Below are 8421 nucleotides of genomic sequence, written 5' to 3'. Positions count from 1 at the left end.
AGAGTATGTACTTTTTGTTGTTGTTGAGTACTGGAGTGCTTGTATGACGCGCATATGCATGCAATCTCTTTTAAGTAAGTATATGAAGGAAATAAAATAAATGAAATAAAATCAACTGTATAACAATATGAATTCCATCACCTTTTAAGTATATTAGATTATATTAGATTACATAAAATGAGATTAGGCATTGTATTGATCCCAGTTTGAGGAATTATTTCAAGACGTATTTTTAATTTTAAATATTTTATAACATTGAACAAAAACATTCTGGGAGAGAAAATCTTTTGGAGAGAACATCTCTACATCTGCACAACAACCTATTATACACAATACCGGAACGGGCAACATATTTTTCGGCATTACCATCCCAACTCTTTATAAATCAAATATGATTTAATATAATCTGGCTCCAAAACACTCTCTGAACTGTAGCTTTCTTGGTTAGCCCCTTACAGAATAGAACTTTATTTTGCATTATTGAAAAAGATAAAACTCATTCACAGAGGTGGAAAAAGTACTAAGATGTTGTACTTAAGTAAAAGTAGAAGTACCAGAGTGTAGGAATACTCTGTTACAATAAAATGTCCTGCATCAAAAATGTTATTCAAGTAAAAGTAGAACAGTATTCGTATCAAAATATATGTAAAGTACCAAAAATAAAAGGACTTATTATGCAGAATAGTCAATTTCAGAAAAGTAAATCTCACTTACTTTATAGTTTACACCACTGCTCCAAAAGTATGCTCGTATTATTATACTCAGTGGATTTAATCAAGTCGCTGTTGTAGCTCACTCGTCCCCCAATGGGGGGCGGTAATGCATCACTACCACTGAATGTCGACAACACCCTGAACTGACCGAAGAAGATGAGGACAGCCCCCAGCAGCTTCAGGGCTGAGTAACAGGAGGGCTCTTCGGTCACTGGGGGTAATGAGGTAAGCAAACATCACATGTCACTCCTCTATTTTAAACAAATATACTAATCAAACTAGATCGGTTAAATTCGGCTAGCTAAGTATGCTAGCTAACAACTTTATGGCTAGAGTTGATTGACATTAGCAGCAGAGAACCCACTGAGGCTAACGTTAGCAAAGCCAGTTAAATACCCCTAACCAGGGCTAACAGTGTTATGTTATCCATTTACTGCCGTTATGTCTCTGTACGGATGAACGAGCCTGTGTGACAGTGTAGCTGTGTCTGTCCATATATGTTCCGCATTAAAACCAGTAACATTAATCAAATAATTACATCGTTATATGCAAAACCACATTTCTCCTTGCCTGTCAGTCTAATAAACGGTCTGTTTTACATGATCTTACTAATATGTCATTGGAATCACTAATATATTTACCTTCCTCTCTTTAGGTCTCAGCTGTGTACCGTTTGAACACAATTACAGAAAACAACTTGGCAGATTAGCAACATCAAGCTTTACAATAACCTTAAAGCACATGACGATGTCAGATACCACATACTAAGAAGTACACTATTGGGAGGACTGTATCCAGATCCTTTTTGTTTTAAATTGGAGACAAATGGTTTTGAGTCATGGATCAAGGTGTTGTCGACAGTCCTGTTATCCTTGTCATCAAAGCACCCAACCAGAAGTATGTTGACCAGACCATCAACTGTTACCAGAACTGGACTGTGGAGAAACTCAAGGCACACCTGTCAGATGTTTACCCGAGCAAACCGGTGAGTATTGTTGCCCCTGTCAGGAGATGAAAACATGAACAAAAAACAGAAACACAGGAGAAACTGGTGACATAAACGTGTAAAAATGTTTCCCAGCCGGACCAAAACTGTTCACTTATACAATATAGTCACTTGGTATGCACAGTCAGCTGATTCCCTTCATGCTATGGTGTAAATGATGTTTGTCGAATTTGAACCCAAGAAGTGAGATGTGAAAGATGAGATCAAACATTGTTGCACCACCATACACGCTGCTCTAAGGTAACCAATATTGCCCTGATCCCTTTCTCCTCTTTATCTGGGTTTTTTATTGCTTGTCTTGAAAAAAATGTGCTTTAGTTTGCCCTTTTTTACTTGCCATATATTTTCTTCCATTTTAATGTTGCACATAACAGATTTAATGAAATATATTATTTTATTGAATGTCAGATTTACGGTTTACCTTAGAAATAGTTGTGGATTTATCAGGTATTGGGAATATAACTCTATTTCAGTGCAGGGCTTATCCAACATTTTCAGACTCCATCCTCTGCGGTTTAAATGACTCACTTTATTATCATGAAAATGCAGCAGACATTCACCTTATTTATTCTCTGAATTGTTAAGAGGTTCGGTTTCCAGTGTCATGGGGCCTGAAAAGGCCTTTTGGATTCTGTAGATTTGACGTCACAATGAGAGGAAAGGGTTTAGATTCCTTCTTTGTTGTGCTGCTAATCTCACTGTGCTCCTTTCCTCTGCCTGGGGCTCGTCTGACGCACTCATGGTAAACAAACAAGGCAAACTGCTTCATTGTAAAGAGGTGGAATAATCTCTGTAATGGCTTCCCTTTTGTTAGTGTAAATAGGCGGACATTACCTGTGGAATATTTAACAATGAAGCATCTTGAACCCAAGATAAAAGGGTATCTGTTGCATTTTAGATTTAGATGTTAATTCCTGAATGGTCGCCCTGTCCATTGGATGCAGGCTTTAAAAGGACACACTGACCTTGTTGCACTGCGAGGTTAATCCACCTTTAAAACCACTTATTTAACCAGCTACTATAATCTCATCCTCCTTATGCATTTGATGTCGTGGTCTACTTTTCAGAGATTGCAGTTTGAACTACAATAGTTCATGAAGGGTAAAATGTATTCTTTAATCTCCTGTGAACCCATTGTCCTTATCATTCTGGATTTCTAGAGCTCCAAAGACCAGAGGTTGGTGTATTCTGGAAAGCTGCTTTTGGATCACTTTACCTTAAAAGATGTGCTCAGAAAGGTAGGTTCTCTCCGTGCTGAATATTATTTTTATTCTAGTTTAATAATACTAAAGCTCACCTCTGTCAAACTCTCATGGTTTGAGCGAGCTGCTTTAAATCTTACTGACACAATGAGATTTCAGACAAAAACATTCTCCCAGCTTTGTGGCAGCAGTTTGGAGAAGGTTCCTGCTTTAACATGACAGAGCCACGAGTAAGGCCTAAAAAACAGAGCCCTGACCTGACCCCCACACACACATATTTGAAACTAGACACATTTATTTACACCCTTATAGTTCAATTGTTTTCTTTTCTTTTGAAAGTGCAATTCTTGTTCACATTTTTATAATTACCTGTGTTCACTTCTGCAGCAGGATGAGTATCATATGCTCCATCTGGTGTGCGCATCACGAACTCCTCCCAGCTCTCCGAAGCCCCTCCGTAGCCGCGGTAACAAGCCTCAGGAGAGCCCGGCCGGTCCCACGGTGGGTCCGCCACACACTCCTCACACCTTTCTCACTAATTTCATCATCGGTGCATTTGCTTTCATCATCCGGCTCACTGCTGTCATCTGTATCTCCTTGAGGTTTGAAAACAACACTCGCCTTTCTTCATACATGAACCTTAAACGTTCTTTTTTATGGTTACAGCCCCTTCAAAACTCTGCCAGTCCTCCCATTGGTCAGCAGAGCCAGTCGTCTACAGGAGAGAGTAGCGATGGACTCACACAGAGAGCTGGACCCTTCCCCTACCACCAGATGTATCCTCAATTTATGCACAGGTTAGTTTTTGGACTGCTGCAGTGCAGAGGTAAATTGTAGTTTAGTAAGCTGACTCAAAAAAGAACATAAAAATAAACCTTTAAGAAGATAATTCAAGATGATTTAGGTGCCAAATATAACTCGAGCAAGGCAAATGACATTAACATAAAAAACACCAATGACTAGGAAAAGCCAAAAAGCCATCACTTCCACAAATTAATAAAGTGAAGTGTTCTTTATTACAGAAACTGTTTGAAAATCCATAAAAATAATCTGAAGAGGCCTTAAACTAATTTATCCCAAAATAAGCCCTAAATTGCTAAAATTATCTTCAATCAATTTTTTTATTTAAAAAATGTCTGGGACAAATTGTCAAAGGCCTCTTGTTTTAACGTCATGCAGATTCAGATAGCGGAATGATTGCATGTGAGATTAGTCTTGATTTTCATTTAAAGTGACATATACAAAAAAAGTGCTGAATGAAACCTGGAAATAGGCTTTAGCTGCAACTGAATTACATTTATCAGAGAAGTTTGTTGGAAAAAGACAGATTTTCCATTTATCCTAGTCTCTTTACAATGGTGGTTCATGTTAAGTTATGATGTGTGTTGCAGGTCAAATAAATGTGTTGTTCTAATGCAATGTCCCTTATTTCCAGCTGGAATCAATACTCCCCTGAGTCCACCCCCCCCACCAACATGCCTGCTTATTACAACCCCATGACACTAATGTGGTGGCAGCAGCTGTACGCCCGACAATACTACATGCACTAGTAAGTTGCTTCATGTTTCTGGATGTTTTACCCCTCCAGGCAGAAATAAAAAGCATTACAGCCAACTTTATTTCTTATTTGTCTCCCCGCAGTCAGTACCTGGCGGCCTCCTCTCAACACCTCAGACCCGATCAGCCCTCGCCCAACTCCAACCAGCCCGACCCTCTGAGCCAGCGTCCTCAGGCAGATCGCCGTGGCAACCCAGAAGTCCAGATGAACGCTCAGGGAGGAGAGATCCTGAACGAGGAGGAGCTCAACAGGGATTGGCTGGACTGGGTGTACACATTTTCACGTGCTGCCATCCTGCTCAGTATAGTCTACTTCTACTCTTCCTTCAGCCGCTTCGTCATGGTGATGATGGCCATGCTGGTGCTCTACCTGTGAGTCCTTCCTCATTCTGCAGTTCTGGTTTATATTATATCGTGTTATCAATCTCCCATAATCATTGAGGCTTTTTTCTTACTGGAACTACATCAAAACAGTCAATACAATTTGGTGTTCCTACATTTAGGCCCAAAAAACCTGATGTTATTCAAGGTTAGGGCAGGACATAAAAAGTGTTTAACGTCAGTTGTTTATCCCCGTTTGCAGGCATCAGGCCGGCTGGTTTCCCTTCAACCTGGAGAATGAACTCCAGCTTCCTGGAGCCAATCAGGACGATCTGGAGGGAGAGCAACAGAACCAAGACTTTCAGGAGATGGTAGCCAACCATCTCTCAGACATCTCAAGCTTTAACATCAGAAATGCCTCACTCAAATCACTGCAGTTAAAATATCCTAAACCAATGTAGAAGTCACGCTGGAGGATCAAACATGATCAAGCATTTCATATGATACATTATATATTATTTTTTGCTGGAGAGTTTTGCTTTAACTCTTCAGCGGATGTGATGTGAAATGTATCAAAGAACACTTTCAATCAAAAGTAAAAGTACAGTTTTTTCAAGTCACCAAATCCATGTTACAGTTATGAAAGTAAATGGAATTTATTTGTCTTTAAATGTTGGTTACAGGTTTACTTTAAAGTACAAAATGGACATTGACTGAAATACTTTATCTGCATACGATGAGTCTGAATTGGTCAGACATGGGAGTAACTTTGCATTAGTGAGCAAATGCTCAAGTTAACATAATGGAATCTCATCTCAGTCAAATATAATCTGGTGCATTTTAGTGCTACTGTTTAACACCCGATTGTCCTCCTATTACACTATAGGAAGGAGTGTTGGACGATGGGTCAGACGATGATGGGGAAAGTGGAGAGGAAGCAGCAGAAGATCCGAACAGCGCCCCACACACGGGTTTCCTGTCCTCCACCTGGTCCTTCATCATCACCTTCTTCATGTCTCTCATCCCAGAGGGGCCGCCAAACGCTGCTAACTGAACCACGAGCCGCCACAGTTCTCCACCAGGACACATTGTTTCTTCACAGGAGGACGAGTCTCCCTCCTGCTTAGGGAAACTGTTTCTGTTGCAGTAAAGTGTTAGTTTCCCCAATAGTGATCTTTACCACATATAAAACTGAGCCAAAAGACAAATGACTGATTTAACCTGGAATAAGAAAAGTCACTTCATATGTTTTTTTCACTTTCAAAAAGATACAAACTTGGTTTAACTGCTATACAAGGATTGCTAATGACGCCTTGTGAACATAGTCAAAATAATTAATAGTGTCCGCCAATGCTTTGTTTCAGATTTTATTATTTTTTTTAAATGACAGCAGGCACATTTAAAGTATATATATATATATATATATAGCATTGCAGCATTAGGCCTCAAACCTGAATCTGTCTTTATTTCTTTTTTAAGAAGCTGCAATATTTGTTGGATTAGTTTTGTTTGTAATTATTTTTTGTAACAGTGTTTTATCTAAATAAGAGATGTTATTTTAAAAAGGGGGCCACTAAGCCTTCAGTGATTAACCCCCGAGTCATGTAGCGCCTGTAATCATTTATATGAGGAATCCTAGAATGAGAGTTCATAAAATTGTCTTTACACATCGTTTACTGTGTTGAAATGTATCTCAGAGTGATAACTGCCGATGTGTGATTTTTACTAAAGTGAAACATGAACCACTAATTCTCTGACAGCCTGAGTAAAGTAGAAGAATGGATATTCCACTATTAATGGAAAATACAACAGGACGGGGTTTGTTGGGTTTAAAGTCATGTGGCACCGAGCGAACATAGAAACTTTAAAATGTCCTACTGCCCCGATTCAGAGTTCCTGTAGGACAAAGCTCTCACCTTAAGTGTGTGAAATGGCTGCTGCTGTTAACATGTTGTGAACTAATCATGTTTAATAAACCTTCATTCATGGTAATGTTATCATTTGGGTCTCCAGATTCTCTGTAAATAAAAGAACATATCATCAGAACTACTGACATCATTGTCCTGCGCCACAGAAAGCATCATAAAAACAACTATTTAATTGTGTTAAATGGACTACAGTCAATCAGTTAACGTGTAGCTCCACTGTGGAAGAACATTCGATTATATGCTAATAATGAGAATTTGATATCATACTGATTAGGTTGGTACTACAACTCCTAAAACAGTGCACAACAATACACAAACATTACATTCAGGATGGATTACACTTAACACATGAATACTTTAGGTCATTTAAATTATTGTCCACTTTTATTTTCTGGCCCTTACCTGCTGATATGAAGGTTCACCTTCAAATATACGCTTCAGCATATCTAGACTGACAACTTTGATACTAATTAAGTGCATTAATCATATATCTGTAAAATCACATTTATAAACCCTGCAGAACGACAAGTGTTCTCACTTACCGCGGCTGAATAGACCTGCTGCTCAGGGTCCCTTGCAAGTTCCCCACCCTAACAAGATCACTAAACTAAAAGAGCAGTGAGGAAATGTCAAATCGAACCCAATATTACCTGCCCACAGGCCTGAGAGCAGCACTAATTAGTCCAATAAGTGAAAACACCTGTGTGCCAGGGAGTGTAACCAAGGTTACTCAGAATCTTTAAAGGGCCAGTAGCCTCAGCTGTAACGTGGAAGATGGAACTATACTGCCACCTTTTGTATTAAGCATGAACTGTTACAAATAACCTCGCAACATTTTTCTTTTACCCTTGAGGACACAATCAAAAACGTTTTAACTATTACACATTGTTTTCAATATTTAAGTATTAAAGATACATTTTTTTGTCATAAAAATCTTCACCTCATTACTTTATATGTTCGCTTACTTTTGGAATGCTGCTACTTATTGTTGTATGGATGTGTAGTTATTTTCTTTTTCTTTATTAACGTGTACTTGCCTATCTATTCTTACTGTACATTTCCCAGCTGTGGGACAAATGAAGGACTTCTGTTCATTTTAGTTAAAAAATAAACGTTTACCATAGTCTCAAACATACCATGAGGATAGTTGAGGCATGTCTTTCTGATGGATCTTTGATAAGCTAAAATAGATTAGCCTTCCTTATGAATTGGTCCTGCTTTAGTGTTGAAACCATTAAGGAAACATATGACTTGTATAGCGGGAAGTTACAAAAAAAATGTTTTCTTAGTGTGATCTGAGTGCAGAGTCGGGAGAAGAAAGAACTAGTCCATTTATCCCTGCCTGAGAAATTAAACAGCCAAACACTCAAGACTCATTTATAATATAACATATCCCATGTGTGGTTTTAAAATGAAGACAATAGAAAACACCATGTATTCACTTTTATTGCTTTGCACCAAATGGTCATGACGGAAAAGTCATCAACAACAGGATGTGTACTAATGTATGTTTACTAAGTGATGACTGAGTGTTCCATGTTTTCGTTGATCCACCTGTTTGAGCTAAAATCTCTATGTGAAAATAGGTTATTTTTCATCAAAATGAACATGAAATGATTGGTACAGTAGGTGGGTGTTCCACTGATCGACAACTCACATTTTCAAGATCAAATTATCTATAAGTGCAGGGAAAC

At 38.6% G+C, this 8421-nt stretch overlaps 1 protein-coding gene and 1 long non-coding RNA gene across 2 annotated transcripts; one reads left to right on the top strand and one right to left on the bottom strand.

The window, feature by feature from the left end:
* The first annotated feature begins 838 nt into the window (after nucleotides 1-838).
* On the top strand, nucleotides 839-6791 carry herpud2 (HERPUD family member 2). Its single transcript, XM_010769709.1, has 9 exons — nucleotides 839-938; nucleotides 1369-1698; nucleotides 2880-2957; nucleotides 3309-3422; nucleotides 3588-3718; nucleotides 4357-4470; nucleotides 4563-4850; nucleotides 5062-5170; nucleotides 5686-6791. Exons 2-9 carry the CDS (start codon nucleotides 1552-1554, stop codon nucleotides 5851-5853), a joined length of 1149 nt encoding a protein of 382 aa, XP_010768011.1. The 5' UTR covers nucleotides 839-938; nucleotides 1369-1551; the 3' UTR covers nucleotides 5854-6791.
* Nucleotides 5203-7413, bottom strand: LOC104944206 (uncharacterized). Its single transcript, XR_798202.1, has 3 exons — nucleotides 7270-7413; nucleotides 6716-6817; nucleotides 5203-5937 (listed from the first exon to the last, which is right to left on the bottom strand). It is a non-coding gene; the product is annotated as an uncharacterized lncRNA (long non-coding RNA).
* Nucleotides 7414-8421: the final 1008 nt, after the last annotated feature.

Source organism: Notothenia coriiceps, unplaced genomic scaffold, assembly GCF_000735185.1.
Source record: "Notothenia coriiceps isolate Sejong01 unplaced genomic scaffold, NC01 NC01_scaffold00007681, whole genome shotgun sequence".
Lineage (NCBI taxonomy): Eukaryota > Metazoa > Chordata > Actinopteri > Perciformes > Nototheniidae > Notothenia > Notothenia coriiceps.
This window is presented reverse-complemented; position numbering and strand designations above follow the sequence as displayed.